A 20916-nucleotide genomic window follows, 5' to 3' on the forward strand; every position below is an offset into this window, starting at 1 on the left:
TTCTCCGTTCTGGGCACAGTGATTAACAGGAGAGACCTGATTCTTGTCCGCTGACAGCCGTGGGGACAGCTATTGGAAATAGTCATTTCTGATGAGTAGTATGAAGTAGTATGAAGACGGATTTTACAAAAGGATAAAGTGATGCAGGTGACCTGGCTTTAGGAGGAAGAATGAGATGAGGGAAGGTTCTCTGAGAAGGGAATATTGATGAGAGACTGAATAATTAGAAAGTATGAGATCTAAGGATCTGGTAGAACAAAGATCCAGGGTGCAAATGCAGAGGACTTGTGGCAAGAATAATCTTGGCCTGCTCAGAGACGGCAAGAAGCCACTGTGGCTGACTTCAGTGAGGGGAAGAGTGGTTGGAGATGAAGGGGGAGAGGGAGGCAGGGACCAGATCACACAGAGCTTTGCAGGCCATGTGGGTCTTACTCCAAATGCAGTGGGAAGACATGTTCTGCTTAAACAGAGAAGCGTCATATCTGATGGATGTTTTACGAAGATGAATCAGTCCCCTTGCTTGCTGGAAGGACAAACAAGAGTTGAAGCAGGGAGAACCCTTGAGAGACTGTGTAGCGATTCCAGCCAGGATGTGACTGTGGCTTATACAACAGCAAAGAGGAAAAAAGTCAAATAGATTAAGTATATGTTTCCATGGAAGAGCCAGCAGGATTTTCTGTGACATATTCTATGTTGGGGGGGTGAGAGGAGAAGTAAGGGTAGTGAAAAGGGAGGGAGGAATCAAGGATAATACCTAGAGTTTTACTTGGGAATGGGATGCCTGATGGTGTCAGTTTCTAATGTAGGAAAGACTGAGGAAGGAACAGGTTTGGTGACACTGGGAATCAAGTGTTCTCTTTGTGGCATATTAAGTTTGAGCTCCCTGTTGGATATCCAAGTAGAGATAATTATGTTGACAGTTGGCTAGAATATGGGGAGAAGTTTGACTGGAAATATAATTTAGGGACTTCCCCAGTGGCACAGTGGTTAAGAATCCGCCTGCCAATGCAGGGGACATGGGTTCGAGCCCTGGTCCAGGAAGATGCCACATGCCACAGAGCAACTAAGCCCGAGCGCCACAACTACTGAGCCTGCGCTCTAGAGCCCACGAGCCACAACTACTGAAGCCCGTGAGCCTAGAGTCCGTGCTCCGCAACAAGAGAAGCCGCCTCAGTGAGAAGCCCGCGCACTGCAATGAAGAGTAGCCCCGCTCATCGCAACTAGAGAAAGCCTGCGCACAGCAACGAAGACCCAATGCAGCCAAAAATAAATAAATAGATGAATAAATTTTTTAAAAAGAAATATAATTCAGAAGTAATCAATAGATTGATAGTATTTAAAGTAATGGGACAGATGAAATTGCCTAGGGAACAAATATAGCGAAGACAAGAGGGCCTGGATCCAAGCCCTTAGGGAACACTAGGCAGAGGCGAATCCAGGAAAGGAGACTAAGAGGGGACATCTGCTCAGTTAAGGGAGACCCTAGGAGAACATGGTGTTACGGGAGCCAGAAGAAGGCGTTCAAAGGAGAAGGTGAATGGTCAAATATGTTGAAGGCTGCTAAGAGAGGGGGCCAGAGGAAGACGGGCCACTGGGTGTCACTGTTGGAGATTCTGAATAACTTGGGAAGGACAGCTCCAGTGGATCGGAGTGCCTAAGTGGAATAGTGGGAAAGAAAATGGGAAGCAAGAAGTGGAGAACGGGAGTGTAGGTAAGTCTTTCACGTAAAGCAGAACAAAGAACAGTTTGGTAAAGAATGTTGGGGTTTTTTTTGTTGTTAAGGCACTGCTGATTGGAAGAATCCATTAGAGAGAGAAAAATTGAAGATGCAGGAGAGAGAAGGCAGATAATTACGGGAGTACACAGGATGACAGAGAAGTGGATCTTTGCTAGGAGCTGGGACATTACGACAGGGAGGAAAAGCAGAGAAAGTAGGAACAAACGCAGTGTGGTTGATCTGGCGTGTAAAGTGCCAGGTTCCTCCTGAGTGCAAATAAGGGAGGTCATCAGCAGGAGGAAAGGAGGGGTAGGTAGCTTGCTGGAGGTGTAAGCGGAGAGAAGTTGTGAAACAGTCACAACTACTGACTCGAAGTGTGGGAAAGCAGACTTGCAGTTGAATGTCCCTTGAGATTTTCAGTCATGAACGTAAAGTGAAACCACTTGGTATCGTTGGGTGATTTTTCTCTGGTAATACTTAGTTGCTCTGGGGCAGGTACAGAATAGGCAAAAATTTGGGCCTAACTAGGGTTGGTATTTTGCCAGGCAAATACAACAGAGGGAGAGGAGGACAAGGGAGTTGAAGCTGTTTGCAAAAGAGTGATGGACCCAAGGCCGGGTAGAGAAAGAAATGAGGTTCTGAGGAGAGTAACAGAGAAAAAGTGGTGTAGGGTCCATGGAATGGAGATTGAAGTACAAGAATAAGACACCTGGGAGGATAAAAGGTGGGGATCAGAAACAGAGTTCCTTAAAGTGGAGATTTTAGAGGGAGGGCAGTTATTGGTTATGAAAAGGACAAGAAGATTACCATGGGTGGCTGAGGCGCAGTGGAGGAAAAGATGACTGGAGGTGAGGGAGAATGCAGGAGCTGTACAGATGGGGTATTTGGTGGTTCGTCCTTATGGATCTTGAAATTCACCCATGACTAGAAAGGATGGAAAGGAAGCTGGTGAGCCATGAGCTGAAGTCATGAATGACTGAGGGGGTTGACCAGTAGGAAGGATGAGAGCCACGGCACCTGACAGCATGCCCGCAGAGGAGCTGGGCATGAGGAAAGTGTCACAGTGGTTCAGAAGCAGCTAGGATGAGCAGGAAACCAAGAAACACGAGAGAGAAAGCAGGTCATTCCTGACAACTCACTCTGCAGGAAGACGGGACTCTCCGTGGACAGCCTGATTTCAGTTAGGATGAGAAGGTGACAGGAACAGAGATGAGGTGACAGGGGTTCTGTTGAACACAGGCTGATTCCAGGGGGAAGCGGTTCGGAAGACAAGGAAGGTCGAGATACTGAGCTGTGTTAGAGAATTGCAGACAATGATGGGAATAAGTGTCTGTGTCAAGATGTTGGTCCTCAGAGATGAGGACATAAACAGGAATCTTCTAACTAAACCATATGGGATTAGTCCTGGGCTGGGTTTTAGAGGAAGAACAAAAGGCAGCGGTTAGTCCCAGCTGTCTGTAGTTACTGGCCACGCGTGGCTACTGGGCACTTCAGTGTAGCTAGTCTGAATTGAGATGTGCTGTGAATGGAAAATGCTCAGCAAATTTTGAAGATTTGGTGCAAAAAAAAAAAAAAGTGTAAAGTATCTCAATTTTTATATTGATTATATACTGAAATTACAACATTTTAGATATATGGGTGTTACAGAAACTATATTGTTAAAAATAATTTCACCCATTTCTTTTTGTGTGGCTACTAGAAAACTTAAAATGATGTACGTGGCTTACATTTGTTTCTATTGGACAGCCCTGGTCTAGAATATTTTGCAGGAGAATCTCGCTGGAGTCCAACATCAAGTCTGTTTTGCACTTTGGGGTTGTTTTTTCCCCTATATAAATTAATCTGCCTTTGTCACCATTGAATTTCATTTTAGAAAACCTTTTCCCCACTCAATTCTAACATGTCATTATTTTAAGTTTTTATCACATTTACTTGAATGCTAACCACTCTGCAAAATTAAGTAGCAACTTTTCTCCCCACTATTGTGGTACTGGATTACTGTGCATGATACTTCCTATACTTTAGAAACATAGGCTCATTTTTGAAAACATATCCTGTAATCTGGCTTTAAGATACTTAAAAATAATCAAGCCAAGTTTATCCTGACAACCACAGAGGCAACACCAAAAGTTTGTTTTTCCTTTACCGTCTTAAAATGCTTTGTAAAGGGCAATAGGTAAGAATTTTGGTATCATTTTTCACTTTATGAAACAGGTCCAGAGAGATTTTAAGGTTTTTGATGCCAGAAAACAAGTTTTTAGATTTTTTTTTTTTTTTTTTTGCGTTACGTGGGCCTCTCACTGCTGTGGCCTCTCCCGTTGCGGAGCACTGGCTCCGGACGCGCAGGCTCAGCGACCATGGCTCACGGGCCCAGCCGCTCCGCGGCATGTGGGATCTTCCCGGACCGGGGCACGAACCCGTGTCCCGTGCATCGGCAGGCGGACTCTCAACCACTGCGCCACCAGGGAAGCCCACGTTTTTAACGTTTATTCTTGTGCTTTGATTTTGATCTCAGAGCACTTACTGTATCAGATCATAATACAATAATCCCAGATAATTTAAGCAGATCATGTTTTGTTGTCATGAAAAGGTTTACAAAATCTGTGTTCTTGTGTGCTTTAGGTCAGAGTTCATAATGATGCACAATGAAAATAGCAAACGCATAAGATCAATTCCTATCGTTAATTAATCTTTGAAGAAAGAATGTATAACTATATCAGTGGAAAAGCATCTGAAAGTTGATTATACCAACCCCACAAATCACTCAGTTTATAAAATTTTTCAGTCTATTGTTCATATAATAGTAGCTCTAGTAATTATGTGTCTGACAAAAGTAGCAAAATCCCAAAAAGTTATATAATAATTTGCTGTAGATGTTTATAAATATTATAAAAGTCCATTATAACAAAATGATATAAAATTATTATAAATGTTTCTCCTTCTTAAAAAAACAACCTAATGGTTAAAGACCAAGTCAGTCCCTTTTTTGGACTAGTAAGAGTTAAAAATAGTTTGCTAAGGACCCAGACTTTGTCATACCCATCTATAGGGCATTGCTTACTACTTTTAACTTTTAAGTCAGACCCTAAATTTACATGACAAAGCCAAGATCCTTGGCTAGGTGGAGATTCTGGTTAGAAAAATTTTAGACTAATCATTTTTCTACTTCAAAGGCCTCAGCTTCCCCTTGTGATCCCACGTTTTCAGGCCTAAAGATATCAGCTAAAATAAACTATTTCCTGAGCTTCTCCAAATTTACTGAGAATATGATAATTGTTAAGAAGTAAGCTTGGAAAATATGTAATGTGTTACAATTATTTTTTCAAAATACATTCTTCCAGGTGGCCCATATCCGAGCAGAAAGAGATATTTTAGTAGAAGCAGATGGTGCCTGGGTGGTGAAGATGTTTTACAGTTTTCAAGATAAGAGGAACCTTTATCTAATCATGGAATTTCTCCCTGGAGGTAAAAGCAAACAATAGCAATGACAGACTGACACAAGCACATTGTTATATGTAATTACAATTTTTTTATTAGATTTACTTTTTTATCCCTAGCTCTGAGGTTTTACACCGTCAGTCATGATTTTCTAATAGTTCCTCCCACAATAATGCTAATTTGGACCACAAATCAGATTATTTTGAAGAAATGATAAAGTTGGCACATTTAAAATATTATCATTCTGTGTTTACTGTATATAATTATTTAGATCTTTACAAGTCTGGAGTTAAGAACAAGTCACTAAAGAAGAAGACAAACAACCCAGTGGGCAAATGGTAGGCAGTGTTCACAAGAAAACTCTGGTTAGTCCACAAATAGATAGGAAAATGTTCAACTTCACCCATATTCAGGGAAATGCAAATTAAAACAAGAATGAGATTCCATTTCACACTCATCTGATTAGTAAAAACACTGAAAGTCTGATGGGGCTGTGGGAAATGGGCCTCTCACCTGTGCGAAGGAATCTCTGACCCTTACAGAGAGCAGTTCAGAGATACCAGTAAAGTTGAAAATGCACGTGCGCAAGAGGCCTGAAAAGGATGCTCATTGCAGGAGTGTCATAATAGTGAAAAACTAGACACAAGGTTAATGTCCATCAGTAGAAGAATCGATAAATAAAATGTGGCATAATTGTGTGATGAAATGTTTTACAGTAGTGAAAAGTCAGGAGCTCTATTTCAACAGTAGGATCTCAGAAACAAAGTAGAATAATAAGGCAAGCTGTGGAATTATGTACAGTTGATATTACTTATGTAATTTTTAAAAACATACAAAAGACGGTAAATTCATAGATTAATATATATGTATATGAAAACATACTTCAAAAATAATCTGGAAGAATGCACACCAAACCAAATCCATGATAATGGCTACTCAGCAAAAAGGGAAAGGGGACTAGAATGGGAATGGAGGACAAAGAGCCTGCATGGTATTTTTTTTTTTTTTAAGACTTGAAGCATCATGAAAAAATATCAACAATTGTCAATTCTGAGTTGTAAATTCACCAGTGTTTATTCTTTGCCCCTTGTAAAAGAGCAAGATTTCTTGAAAACAAAAAAATGTCTAGAAGTGACCCTTTTGGTGGGATGATGACCTATTTTTGTTGGCCCAGAGAGTACTGAGTGTTTTTGAAACCTGAATTTGAAAGAATATATCCCACTTCCAGGTGTGCTTACACTGATTCATTCTCACATTTTGACATATTTTCCTCAGCCACTTATTCTGGATGTTGAGTGGTAGATATTACTTCTTTATCACCTCTGCTCTGATTTGATGTCACATACTTTCTACCTTAAAACCATTAAATGTCATGAAACTTTTCCTTATGCAGTGACACTTTTTTTATTAGGCCCTAGAGATGGTAGGAGGTACACTGGGTAGATCATAAAGTGCAAAAATTAGGCATATGTTGTATATTACAAAGAAATCTTTTATAAGGCATTCCCCTTTTTGAGGCATTTCTAACACATGGTACTTATTCTCATTTAATTAGGTGACATGATGACATTGCTAATGAAGAAAGATACTTTGACGGAAGAGGAAACACAGTTCTACATTTCAGAGACTGTTCTGGCAATAGATGCGATCCACCAGTTGGGTTTCATCCATCGGGACATTAAACCAGACAACCTCTTATTGGATGCCAAGGCATGTGAATAAAGTGAATTATTAGGTTGCTGATTATTTTATGAAGTAATAGAGGTGATTTTGTGATTGGAAATGGGCAACTGCAATTTATATTATTGCTAACCTATATTATTTCATAGACTGATATGGTAGGAGAGAGCTGTGAAGTGAAATGACATCAAGGGAAAACTGGCTGTCTTTTTATCATCTTCCATTTTCCACTCCTTAAAATAATCATCGTCAAATATTGATAATTTTACGTTTCACCTGTATGAATTCTAAGCTAAGAAGTTTTATGATTGCATTTAGAAGAGTTTGTGGGGTTTTTTGGTGGTTTTTTTGCGGTACGCGGGCCTCTCACTGTTGTGGCCTCTCCTGTTGCGGAGCACAGGCTCCGGACGCGCAGGCTCAGCGACCATGGCTCACGGGCCCAGCCCCTCCGTGGCATGTGGGATCTTCCCGGACTGGGGCACGAACCCGTGCCCCCTGCATCGGCAGGTGGACTCTCAACCACTGCGCCACCAGGGAAGCCCATTTAGAAGAGTTTTTAATGAGGCTTTTGTCTCTAAGTTAATAAAACCTACTGATTTTACTAGGTTTTGTCTTTCTTCTTTTTTTCCTTAGGGTCACGTAAAATTATCTGATTTTGGTTTGTGCACGGGATTAAAGAAGGCTCATAGGACTGAATTCTACAGAAATCTTACACACAACCCACCAAGTGACTTCTGTAAGTTTGATTTTGGGGGGTTAAAGTAGTACAGCTGGTTTAATGCAGGACTGTTGAGAACTGAAGCTTCTCTCCTTCTCCTCACCCCTTAAACCAATGTATTTTCAATGGATATGTGTGAATTTGTTTTCTGGTAAGAGTTTTTCCCTCGTAATTACAATTCTGTCTTGTTGAAATTAGCATTCCAGAACATGAACTCAAAGAGGAAAGCAGAAACATGGAAGAAGAACAGGAGACAACTGGTGAGTTGAAGGCAGAAGTTTGTGCCCTGGTCCTAAAATCTCACTTGGTATTTGCTTGGTAATTTGGAGCTTCACAATGATTAGTTCTTACTTCATAGCAATGATAGAGCTTGTTCCGGGATCATAGAGTTTTCTTAGTTTCTCTGTAACATTTCCCTGCCTGTAAAGGAAAATGCTGATTTTTACTTTATGATTTCACTTCAGAATATTTTACCAAGCATATCTGTAATTAGTTAATCTGTCTGTTTACGAGTACTGGCATTCTCTATAAAACTCACCGAGATGAGTGTAAATTGTAGTAAATGCCGTATGATTTTCATGTTTCCATTTTCCCTACCTGTCCTGATGCAACAAATGTCAATCAGCATAAGTAAGGTTATTGTGTGCTTCTAAGAACTTCATAGAGAAAGTAAAGAGAAAGTTTGGCATGTTAACAGTGTTCCAATAACATAGATGAAATAAAATTGGAAAGCAGACTTTACTGCAGATAAACTTAGTGACTGCTTTAATGTGGAAGACACTGTCTATTTTTAACCCCACACGATTCCTCCTCCATTACTCAGCAAGTATTAGAATCATTTGCCCCTTTTCCTCTTTCCCTTTATCCTCTTAACTAGGTCCATGAACATTGTCAAGGTTAGGAATGTGCCTTTTGACTTTAATTTCCTAACTTCTTGTACAACGGCCTGGTACATATCGACACTCTGTAAATATTCGTTAAATTCAACCAAGTGATGAAGAGAAACTCATTCAGGAGTCCCTCAGGAAGGTAAATAGACTGAAAGGCAAGAGTCCGATACCCTCTCAAAGCAAATAAAATGACCTCACTCTCTCATTAGCCCAAGTAAACTTTTTGTGCTTGTAAGACATTTTGGTGTTTTTATAAGTTTTTAAAAATGTTTTGAGCTATGCATTAATGACAGAATCTTCCTTCTACTTTTAAATGTGTCACTTTTAGATCAGATTTTACAATTGAGAAAAGAATTGTAGTATTTCCTACTTTTAAAGGGAAAAATGAATACTGCCTAAGGCTATGGTGGGAATTCTGTACCCCCTGATTACAGAATATTCACACTGATTACTCATGTGTAGGTTTTATTATTCTTGTGACCATCATGACTTACATCAGTGTTTCCCAGTGAAGAAACAGAGGCGACTCTTGGTATTTGGGGCAGGAAATTCTTTGAGAACCTGTATCCCCTGCCCACTCTATGCCAATCATAAACTGCATTGCTTTCTAATGGATAAGCAGTGCCCTGGAAATGAGTTTATAATGAAAATACCTGACGTTTTTACTGTAGGCTGTAATTTACAAACATATTCCTTTGCTTGTTTCATCCTCGTATCCACTCTGTTAGGGCAGGTATTATTACTCCAATTTTATGTGAGCAGAAGCTGAGGCTCAGAAAGGTTGAATAACTTGCCTGAGAGCACATTACTAGTGAGTGGGGAAGCCAGGCTTACTGGGCACAAGCTTTTTATTCTTTTTGGAATGGATTCAGGGCTAAATACATAAATAACGTTGTTGAGCTCTTTGGGGGACAGAAATCATGTCTTAAATAACAAATTATCTGACTCAGTGCCTATCACCAAGCCTTATACATGATAAACACGCAAAACAAGTATTAAATGAAAAATTAACCTCTGTATATATTGGTTTTTCCAGTAGTGAGCCATACTTGGATCTTTAAAAAAATATATATTGAGAACACTGATTTGACAAGCTGTTCCTTTGCAGGCATATTCCACAGTGGGGACACCAGATTACATTGCTCCAGAAGTGTTCATGCAGACTGGGTACAACAAATTGTGTGACTGGTGGTCTTTGGGAGTAATTATGTATGAAATGCTAATAGGTATGTTTTATCATTCATTTATGTACATACCATATAAATTTCCTTGAGTGCCACTGATGAACATATTGTAGATATTATGGGCTGAAACATCTGAAGTCTTTAAACTGATTTCTGACATCCGCCAATGTTAAATACACACTGATAAATATCAGTGAGCTCTCCAGGGATCTTCTGTCAGGAAGGGGGCATATAACTGGAACTCCCGTGTATCAAAATTGTGTCTGCATGGCCTTTTAGGTAAAAGAGGGGCAATGCTTTAAATCGTTTATTTTATTGACTTTATTAGCAATTTTATTATAAATGGCTGAATGGTGGTATTTTTTTATCGTTAAGCAGAGCACCCAGGGCTATTTTGTTTTTTGTGACACGCATATAATAGGTGTAGCATATTTGATCACAAAAGCTCATGAAACTTGTTTTCTCTGATACGTAGGATATCCACCTTTCTGCTCTGAAACACCTCAAGAAACATATAGGAAAGTGATGAACTGGAAAGAAACTCTGGTATTTCCTCCAGAGGTGCCTATATCTGAAAAAGCCAAGGACTTAATTCTTAGGTTAGTAGTTAAATCCCTAGAAGAGTTTGTGGTATCTTAAAACTTCACAGGGACCTAAAAGACTAAATTGCCTGTTTCAGCTTTGTGGGAGGAAAAAGACTATCACTGATCTATACAGTCAAAGGCATCAGTAAAGAAAAGGTGTTTTTTAAAAATGAAGACTCTTAAAAGGAATTATGCAGGAAAAAAAGTCAGAGTTAAGAAGAGGGAAGAGGCCTTGTATTATTTCAAAGGTCACTCCTGTTAAAACACAATGACCTGGGCTTCCCTGGTGGCGCAGTGGTTGAGAGTCTGCCTGCCGATGCAGGGGACACGGGTTTGTGCCCCGGTCTGGGAAGATCCCACATGCCACGGAGTGGCTGGGCCTGTGAGCCATGGCCGCTGAACCTGAGCGTCCGGAGCCTGTGGTCCGCAACGGGAGAGGCCACAACAGTGAGAGGCCCGCGTACCGCAAAAAAAAAAAAATACAATGACCTTATCCCTATTCCCTAAAGAGAAAGGGAAAATAAATTCTTAGTAGCAGTTCATATCACAAAAGTCTCTATATGAAACCTTTTCTAAGCACAAGATTCCATTCTGTTCCTCAACTAAGATGAAGTGTTTAGGCTCTGTTGTAAATGGCTGGAAGGAATATAAATTGGGCAACCCATGGGAACAGCCAGTTGGCAGCATATTATACAAAATCTTCAACTGTCTATGACCTTTGACCCAGCAATGCTACTTCTAGGAATTTCGCATATGCAGATAATGAGATGTGTGTAAAGATTTAGGTACAGTATGTTATCTTGATATTGTTTTTAGTAATGAAAAATTGAAAACCTTCTAAATGTTCAACAATAGTGAACTGGCTAAATAAATTGTAGTGTTTCCATGTGTAAATTTTAGAAAATGAAGTTATAGAAAAATATTTAATGACTTTGAGAAACGTTCTAAGTGAAAAAAACAGTCCTAAAATGGTAACTACTTATTAACACAATATTTTAAAAATTATATTAAAAGACTAGAAGGAAATGGCTTCAGTGTTTATAGTAGTTATGTCTGAGTAGTGCAATTTTAGATGATTTCTATTTTTTTCCCACATCTCCCACAATAGAGTTAACTTCAGTAAACAGAAAAAAAGATGAAATGTTTGAAATCATGCAAATAGACTACTTTAGATATAATCTGCATATGATAATTTCTCTGTCTCCGTTTTCCAGGTTTTGTATTGATTCTGAAAATAGAATTGGGAATAGTGGAGTAGAAGAAATAAAAAGTCATCCTTTTTTTGAAGGTGTAGATTGGGGGCACATCAGGTATGTTTATAGGCTTTGAGTGGGAGGTCTGAGTAAAAACTTTTCTACTAGATTTGGTGATTAATTTTTCTTTGATTCTGCTAGATTAAATACAAGAAGTAGGACTGTGATAATGTGATAAATCAGTGTTCTCTGGATTATCTAAATGAGTGAGACTATAGTGGCTATAGCTAAATGACTCATTTTATCTAATGTCCACTTTAAGGAAAAAAGCACATATTGTGCCCCTGTTTAGATTTTGATATTCAGAGTTACATGACGGAGACTGTTCGCACAACAGAGATATAATTACATTTGACTCTATAACCCCTCATTTTTGTCCTCTAATTAATATACCATACTGTGCCTCCTTCATTAATTTGTAAGAATATACAGTCCCTCTTTTGAACATTGTGGGGAAAGTTAAATAATGCAAGTAACTTTTAAGAATTTGCTTACGGTTGTTCGTTGTGAGCACTGGCCTTTATTCAGTCTGTGGCCAAACCACCTTCAGTGGCTCTGGTCTATTCCTCAGACAGCAACAGTTTAGAAACAGGTCTGATCGTGCCGTTTTCTTCCTTCTCTTTGCACTTAGAATAAAACTAAGGATCCTTAACTGCTTTTCAGGATCGTAGGATGTGGCTCTTGCTTCATCTGTACAAACTGCATCTTGTATGGTCTTTCCCACTTCTCCCACCGCAGGGTTTTGTCATTTGCTCTTCATTCTGACGAAAATGCTCTTCACCTCCCTGCCCCTGCCCTTGCCCTGCCTAGCCAGCCCCTTTTCACCTTCAAGACAGTCTGTGTGTCCCTTCACTGGAGATCTTCACTGGAGCTTCTATGATATGCTAGGCACTCTACCTGATTATAGCCAATTTGGGGGGATCATTTATTGTATGTCCAGCACTGTTCTAAGTGCTTTAGATGCATTTCTCATCTTATCCTCATAATAAACCTGTCACAGAGAAGTAATTTGCCTGCAGTGCCTCAGCTAGTGAATGATCTAGCTAGAACTGCTAACTAGAACTAGACCCAGGCAGTTTGATTCTAGAGTCCTGGCTCTTACTTGCTACACTGTATTATACTGTCTATACAACACCTCATTGAGCAGAACTATGATTCCCCCCTGTTACAGTTGGAAGGATGCTTAGAGACTACCAGTCCAGTCTCCTGGTTTTATATTAGGGAACAGTCACAGTACCTAAGGTCATCCTGCTAAGTAATGACAAGAGATTAGATCTCAGGGCACCAGGGTCTATGCTTCTTTACACTAAACTAATGTAAATTTATTAAGTTAGTACATTAAGTATAAATAGGTTAGAATAATTCTGGGGAAAATATATACATGCTCTTACGTAATTCTGTAAACTTTATCACCTAATAGATCCAATAAGTACTTGTAAAAAAATAGAAGCAATAAAAATTGATAAATTCTTTTAACTATTTTTAGCATGATAAGAAGGCATTTCCATGACTTAGTATTTTTTTTAACCTAATGTCCCTGATTCCCTTAACATTTATATGACTGAGAAGTGTTTGGATTCAGATTTCATCACAAATGTGTAGTCCCTTCACTCTTTGAGCCCCTTATTTTCCTAAATGACTTGATTTACGGATCCTCTACTAGAAGAATTCTATTCCTGAATTAATTAGGTAGGATCCAGTCCCCACAATATCTAGGGTACTTTATATAATGATAAAGTTCTTTAAATAAAATCTTTTCTGCTTTCCCTTTCATTAACTCTTACTTTTCCTCTTTAAAAAGACAGCATGAGAAAGTCTTGGTACAAAGAAATAAAAATTCCAAGTAAATGATAATATTTTAATAAAAAAATTATACTCATGTATGAAATCCACTTAACTACAGATATTTTCAAATCCATAATAAATTTCCTTGGTTATTCTAATATCTATAGAACAGCATGCAGAATTTGCAGGCAGGATTATGTTTTGGAAAACTGAGTTCAAGAAAACTTACCATGGTTACTCAATACCTTTTTATAGGGAAAGGCCAGCAGCGATCCCTATAGAAATCAAAAGCATTGATGATACATCAAATTTTGATGACTTTCCTGAATCCGATATTTTACAACCAGGTAGGACAATCTACAACACAATTAACACTATTAAAAGTCTCTGAAGATGATGACGTTTTCATTAATGAAATTCCTTTGCTCTTCGTTAACTTTTCTATCTTCCTAGTGCCAAACACCACAGAACCGGACTACAAATCCAAAGACTGGGTTTTTCTCAATTATACGTATAAAAGGTTTGAAGGGTTGACTCAGCGTGGCTCTATCCCCACCTACATGAAAGCTGGGAAATTATGAATGAAGATCACATTCGCTCACAACCCAGAGAACTCAGGTAGCTGCATCACCAGGCTTGCTTGGCGTAGATAACAGTACACTGAAATACTCCCGAAGATGGTGGTGCTTCTGACTACAAGAGGAAATTCTACAGGATTAGGATTTCTAAGACTACTACAGGAATTGGTTGGCAGTGCCAGCTGGCTTTTTTTTTTTTTAATATTTTATTATTTTTGTTAACTTTATTATATGAAGGTACTGGAATAAAAGAAATGTACATCCCTTTCTAACTGCACTGCCTACATGCGTATTAAGGTCCATTCTGCCTGTGTGTGCTGTGGCTTTGTACTGTAACATCTCTAATCAATTCAGGAGCAACATATGTCATTTAAAGCAACATAGGCTCACCTGTAGGTAACACTGCAGTATTGCTGTTTTACTGCAAACCTTATGGGTCTAGATAATCAATAAAAGCCATTAGAACACTTGCCCTATTGGTTTGGACATGTATAGAATATATATGAAGACAAATTCCCTAATGGTTTTAAGACATTTTAAAAAGGAAATACACTGGTTATTTAAAAAATAGAATTTATCATGTTATTGCACAAACTCCACAGTAGGGAGTGACAAGTTTATAATAAGGAGGAAGTTTTAACACCTTCACTCAAGCACTCCACTAATATATTTACTTTGCATTCAGAAATACTGATGACCTTTATATACGTAGTCTGTATACTCATAGGGAGATGTACTGTCTTATATAAAATGTAAAGTTGCTTTTCTTGTGACAAGAGGACTTCTTTTTTAACAAGAGGACATGGCATTATTTTAATTTGATTATGGTGAGTTGAATTTAAGAAATGACCATGAGGGCTGCTTGTAGAGAACTAGTGTATTTTTATTAAACTATTTTTTTAAACGTCAGACTTCTGATCATGTAAATGGACTTGTAGAGAACAAAGAGCTATTTACTTTGGTTTTCTAGAAAGCTGTTACATATCATGGCTGGTTAACTTTTCTTTCTTTTGATGAAAATTTTTCCTTTGATAGTACTTGTATTATCGTGCCATTATTTTCTTATACTCCAAATGTACCAAAGATCCTGAACAGAGTGGATGTTCACAACTGAGGAGAATTTTACTGTCCTGTGGGAATGCTGTCTTCAGATCTTTGATAGAGGCCAGCTCATTCAAGGGCAATATTGTTCATGTTTAGCTACATCACTGTGGCTAATGTAAATGGAATTAAGGAAGTAAATGAAGGCCGGTGGGTTGTGATTAGAGAATAGGCGTGATGATGTCAGCAGCAAATTCTTTGGGTATTTCCCTAAGAATGGAATAGTCTTTTCTAGCTCAACATTTTAATTTTAAAATGACTCTCTGAGGTTTTGGTTTCATCAGTAGTAGTGGAGAAGTAATACTGTATCAAAGAATGGCCTAATGTTTGTCTTAACTGTTAACTGGTGGCATTTTTTTAGATACAACAGTTATCACTATTACAAATGATCTGTGATCAGAATCTAAAATGATAATTTATTTGTACGGATGTTCTTCTTAGTGGGGAAGAATTGCATAGGATCATTATGCAAATCTACAAAAGATTTTATAAATGTTGCTGCTTGCTGGGGAACTCCACAGTGTTTTAATAAGGTCATTCTAGGTTTTTTTCCTGCCCTGTTCTCCCCTTCCCTTCCTCCCCACTCCTTCCCTTCCCTCCCTTTCCTTCCTTTCCCTTTCCCTCACCCCACTCTTTCCTAGTATTTGTTTGATACTAGTTATGTGTTCATCTAATAGTTCATCTCCATTTTTCTTATTTGGATCATCTCTCATCTAGGAGAGAGAACTATTAAAATCCCGGGGTTATCTCAATTTGACTAGCTCTGGTTTTTCTAATTATAACTGCCTCTAATTGTAAAAAATCTTTAACTTATGTTTAGTTTTATGAGATTTTTCTCAAGCACCCCCCCCCATTTTAAAAAAGGATGTTTTGCTAGTGTGATAGTGAATGGGTAAGATATGGGAAAATTGCAACATTCTCTGGCTCTAATATGGTAACTCTTCTAGTATAAAAAAATTCATTAATTCAAGTCGGAGAGAGAGATTGATACAAAGGAGCTGAGTTTACCTTTTAATTGAATAAGAATAGAGCATTTTAGTTTCCATCTCCTTCATTCTTAATAATAGGAAGAACTTGGGAATAGTTATGGTTTCTTGGCAGTGGAAGGGCAGTTAGGGAAAATTTACTTTGTTTAGTCTCATTTTCCCCTGGAGTTAATAGAGTGATTCATAATCTTTGGGGTTTCCTCCTCATCAAAAGCATTTCTTAAGTGCCTATCTAGAAGCAACTGAAGACTGTATCTGCCCTTTGGAAGCTAAGAATTTGACTTGTGATGCAAATTAGCTAGATGATGTGCGAAGTACCCTTGAGATTGCATTTTCTCTATCAAATACTTCCCATATTTCAGGTGAACCATTTAATTTAAATGACAAAACCCTATCTAATCAACTGAGCATAATGACATTTTCTTTAAATTAGACTCTATTTTGAATTAAAGAGTTTTGTTACAAACTGTGTGTTCTTGGTTTTTCTAAGTATATAGAAAGCTTGTATAATTCAGATTTCCTGATTTCCTGATTTAATGTAGACTTTGACTTTTTTTATTAAAAAACCTTTGTATTAAAGCAAGTTATGTTATTTTTCTTTTATGCTTTTCTTATTAACATAGCTTTAAATCTTTAAATTTATTGAAGCATAATGCAATCTGAGAATAGGGAATTTCTTATAAGTCAACCTCTTCTGAATGGAATATATATATGATTTAATAAGCTATTAGTTGAATGGAAAATAACAAGTGTGGAATATTCAAAACTTTCTTTGGTTGCTAAGGCTCAAGATAGGATTTCATTTATTTCTTTTTTTTTTTTTTTTTTTTTTTTTTTTATGCGGGCCTCTCACCGCTGTGGCCTCTCCCGTTGCAGAGCACAGGCTCCGGATGCGCAGGCTCAGCGGCCATGTCTCACGGGCCCAGCCGCTCCGCGGCATGTGGGATCTTCCCAGACCGGGGCACGAACCCGTGTCCCCTGCATCGGCAGGCGGACTCTCAACCACTGCGCCACCAGGGAAGCCCTTCATTTATTTCTATAATAACATACTGTTTCTGTTTTTTTAAACGCCTGTTATCTTTGTGTAAATCTGTAGACCTCAAAACATTTTTAAGTACATTTATTTTTGGTGCTTTATTGTAGAAAACCTTTAGACAATCAACCCATCAGTATCTACTGGTAGGAGAAACAGCTATCCATCTATCAATGATCTACAAATAGACGAATTGAGCTTTTAATCAGTAGAGAGGTCCCTGCCCACCAAACACACTCTCTCTTTGAATTGCTAAGACTGAGAACATTCAAAATAACCGTTTTGGTACAACCATGATTATTTCCTCTTGTCTTTATTTAAATTTTATTTTCTCTATAGAAGTGTACTTATTTCTGGAAACTTTTAATGAAACAAACACTTGGAACAAATATAAGTACAAGACACTTAGGACTACTAGAGATATTTTAGATTTTTATGAAAAAAAATGAGGGAGATATTGCTATTTTAAAAAGGTCTGAAATAATAAAAATAGATCTTAGTTATTTTTTTTAAAGCAATATAAATTATTCAGTTGTCTGGAAAAATAATCACCAGGCTATCGAGTTCTGTCTTCAGTTACTGAGTTTCAAAGAAATGTTTTGGTGGCATGAGGCCTTTTTCCTTGAAGGTAAGAAAAGAATAAAAACTATGTTTATAATATTTCTGCTGGTGAGGTTTTTTGGTTATATTTTCAAGTTTTGAGATAGGTGTTATCCAAAACTCAAGAAAGACTATTTTGTAAATGTATCCAACTTTTATACTTAAAGATTACATCAAGAACAAAATAAATATTTTAAGTTTCAATTGTGTTTAAACAATTAAGATAGTTGTACAGGTTTATATACAGCTACCCCACCCACTAGGCCAAAACCAATTGGCAGGCAGAAGTGAAATCTAAAATGCCTCAAAATTAAATTGAAAATGCTTCAAAATAGTATGGAAACGAGTGATGTAAGGGCCCCAGGTACCCAGGTACCACCACATCTGTCCCATGGGAGACACTGATCATTGATCATGATACTCTTTCTGCTGAGCTCAGAGGGAGCCAATCAGAATCCTGTTCATCCTAGTTGTGCTCCCAGCTGTTCCCTGACTGACATGATTTCAGTAATGCTGTTGTTAAGACAAAACGGTGAAAACATTGAGTGTCAAAATCTGGACGCTGGAGCAAACTTGGACTCCTCTCTACATTTACCTTCTTTCAAAAGCATCTTCTGATTAAAAGAACTTACATTGGTGTACAAAATGCTCTCACCTTATTCTATTAATCTGTGAAATAAAATAATTACTGTCATTTTACAGGTGATGAACATGAGGCTGAGCGTGACTTACCCAAACAGGTAATAAATTGCTCTTGGATCAAGTCCAGTCTGCTCCCAAATCACAGAGCGTGCTTCATTGCAAATTACCTCGTATGCTTCTAGACCTCAGAAAAACACATGGGAAGCAAGTGACAGAGTTGTCACTTTGGGTGCTTTTGACTGCAAGTGTCAGAAGATGAAAGTAAAAGTGGTTTCAACAATAAGGAAAATGAGTATCGTGTAAAACTAAGACACAATACAGGGACCTTCCAGAGTAAATTTAGGATCTCAAAAATATCAAGAATTTAAGTTCTGGGCTTCCCTGGTGACGCAGTGGTCGAGAGTCCGCCTGCCGATGCAGGGGACGCGGGTTCGTGCCCCGGTCTGGGAAGATCCCACATGCCGCGGAGCGGCTGGGCCCGTGAGCCATGGCCGCTGAGCCTGCGCGTTCGGAGCCTGTGCTCCGCAACGGGAGAGGCCACAACGGTGAAGGGCCCGCGGACCGCAAAAAAAAAAAAAGAAAAAAAGAATATAAGTTCTTTGCATTTTTCTACTTTGTCATCCTCATTGTGTTGGATGTCCTTGGTCTTGTTTTCTTAGAGGGGCTAGATGGCCACAGGGAGCCTAAGCATCAAATCCTCACACAACAAGTCTTTAAAAAGAGAAACTACTGCTTGTTCATCCTCTTTTTAAGAGCAAAGGAAATCTTTTCCAGAAGCATTCTAAGCAAAGTACCCCCCCCCACACACACACACACATTTTGTTGGCCATGATCATGTCATCCATCCCCTCCTACAACAGTACCTGGCCTGGTGACTGATTTAAAACTAATCAGGATTCACATCCCTGGTGCCAGAGTGAGGCTACCCTAAAGCACAGGGCTACGGGATACCAGACCCAAACTGGAGTTAACCTCCAAGATACTCAAAAGGGTGCCACACAGGTTTATAGCAATGGTTCTTACCTGAAGTCACTGCATCTGGATTTTGTTGCTGGTTCTCCCACTGCCTATGTATAAACCGAAGGCTGGTCCATTAACGTCTTTCCTGACCCATCTAAAATAGGAATACTGAATACCACTGTGCTAGACCATGGCTCAGGTACTGGGACCCCAGGTTTCTTGTCCTTCAGAGAACCAGGAGTACGGGTGGGTCTCTGGACATCATTCAAACAATGGATGTTTGGCCCAGTGATCAGGGCTTGGTCTTTTTGGTGCTATTGCCATCCCTGCCAGCTGCTATTCATCTCATTGGTCCATCTCCCCCAAAGCTATTGTATCGGTATTAGGGATCCTCACCAACTTACTTCCCTTCAAGATCCAGCCAAGGGTGGGCCTAATCACTGTTGGTTCAACTGCTTTGTCTAACTTGAGAATCTGGGCTTTGATGAATAGAAATCAAGGCATTTCTCAGGGGCTTCCCTGGTGGCGCAGTGGTTGAGAGTCTGCCTGCTGATGCAGGGGACACGGGTTCATGCCCCGGTCCGGGAAGATCCCACGTGCCGCGGAGCGGCTGGGCCCGTGAGCCATGGCCGCTGAGCCTGCGCGTCCGGAGCCTGTGGTCCGCAACGGGAGAGGCCACAACAGTGAGAGGCCCGCGGACCGCAAAAAAAAAAAAGACATTTCTCAGGAGACTGCTAACCATTACAAAGTTATCTCTGAACTTACATTCCTTATCAAACCCTTAAACATAGGCTGACTTTTAAGTCTGTCAAAGGGAGAAATCCATAACAGGAAAAGGAAATTGTCCTTTGCCTTTCCTGTCCTCTTGGGTAAGACAGTCATGAGCAGAACTTGAAGAACCCTCCTGTACAGTTCTGTACAATATGGGGAGGATTGAGGGGGACCTGGGGCACCATACTTACTGTAAGAGTGTCCAAAACCTGCAGAAGTAAAAATTAGTTTAGCTTTTGACACGTACATACACAAATACATAATCTCTAAGGGGGAAATCCATATATAAAGAGATGTCCGCACAACTATTCCCTCTTGTCCTAAGTTTTGTTCTCCCTGTATTTTTCTAGAAAGTTTAGTTTATTACTACTTCTGTCCTCTGGCTTTTGTAGAAATACACACACAACTTATCCCTTGCGACAGCCTAGCCTTAAGAAAATTCATTTTTGACAAGTTGAAGCAATATTTCCTGAAGTAAAGTGCTCAGAGCAACTATTTCAAAATCAACTAGGGTGCGAATTCAAAATAAGGATTGAGTGTGTCTCACCCCAGACCTATTGAATCTGAGTTTCTGGGGTGGTTTTGAACTTCTGCACTGTCTCAGTCCAAATTGGGGAACTACTGAGCTAAAGGAAAAAGGGCACTGGTTGGACTTTTCTAAAATGAAATAATACCTGCCTCACCGATTGTTGTGAGAACATCTATATGAAGTAACGGATGCCCAGTAGGTGACGTACAGCAGTCAGCCCTTAGATTCATGCCTGGCACGGTGTAGGTGCTCTATAAGCATCTGTGGACAAATGAATTAATAAATAACTGCATTTTGTGGGCGGCCCTTCTTTCCCTCTAAGGCCAACCTCAAAATGTTTTCACTTTTAATAAAAACATAAATCAACTCCAAAAGCATTGAAAAGGAATGTATCTCTTGCTAAAGTTGTTATTTTACAGGGAAATAATGTAAGAAAGTTTGCATTACACAGTGAAGCTCCCTAAATA

The 20916-nt window shown here is 39.1% G+C and overlaps 1 protein-coding gene across 1 annotated transcript in view; it reads left to right on the forward strand.

The window, feature by feature from the left end:
* The window catches only part of STK38L (serine/threonine kinase 38 like), a 75851-nt gene extending 61554 nt beyond the window's left edge, over positions 1 to 14297 (forward strand). The window contains exons 6-14 of the mRNA XM_024733218.1: positions 5059 to 5182; positions 6711 to 6865; positions 7469 to 7571; positions 7752 to 7813; positions 9552 to 9669; positions 10103 to 10226; positions 11426 to 11521; positions 13505 to 13596; positions 13703 to 14297. Of these exons, the coding sequence (XP_024588986.1) occupies positions 5059 to 5182; positions 6711 to 6865; positions 7469 to 7571; positions 7752 to 7813; positions 9552 to 9669; positions 10103 to 10226; positions 11426 to 11521; positions 13505 to 13596; positions 13703 to 13830 (1002 nt within the window). The 3' untranslated portion in view covers positions 13831 to 14297. The remainder of the gene's footprint in view (positions 1 to 5058; positions 5183 to 6710; positions 6866 to 7468; positions 7572 to 7751; positions 7814 to 9551; positions 9670 to 10102; positions 10227 to 11425; positions 11522 to 13504; positions 13597 to 13702) is intronic.
* Positions 14298 to 20916: the final 6619 nt, after the last annotated feature.

The sequence above is a fragment of the Neophocaena asiaeorientalis genome, unplaced genomic scaffold (genome assembly GCF_003031525.2).
Source record: "Neophocaena asiaeorientalis asiaeorientalis breed wild unplaced genomic scaffold, Neophocaena_asiaeorientalis_V1.1 scaffold150, whole genome shotgun sequence".
NCBI lineage: Eukaryota > Metazoa > Chordata > Mammalia > Artiodactyla > Phocoenidae > Neophocaena > Neophocaena asiaeorientalis.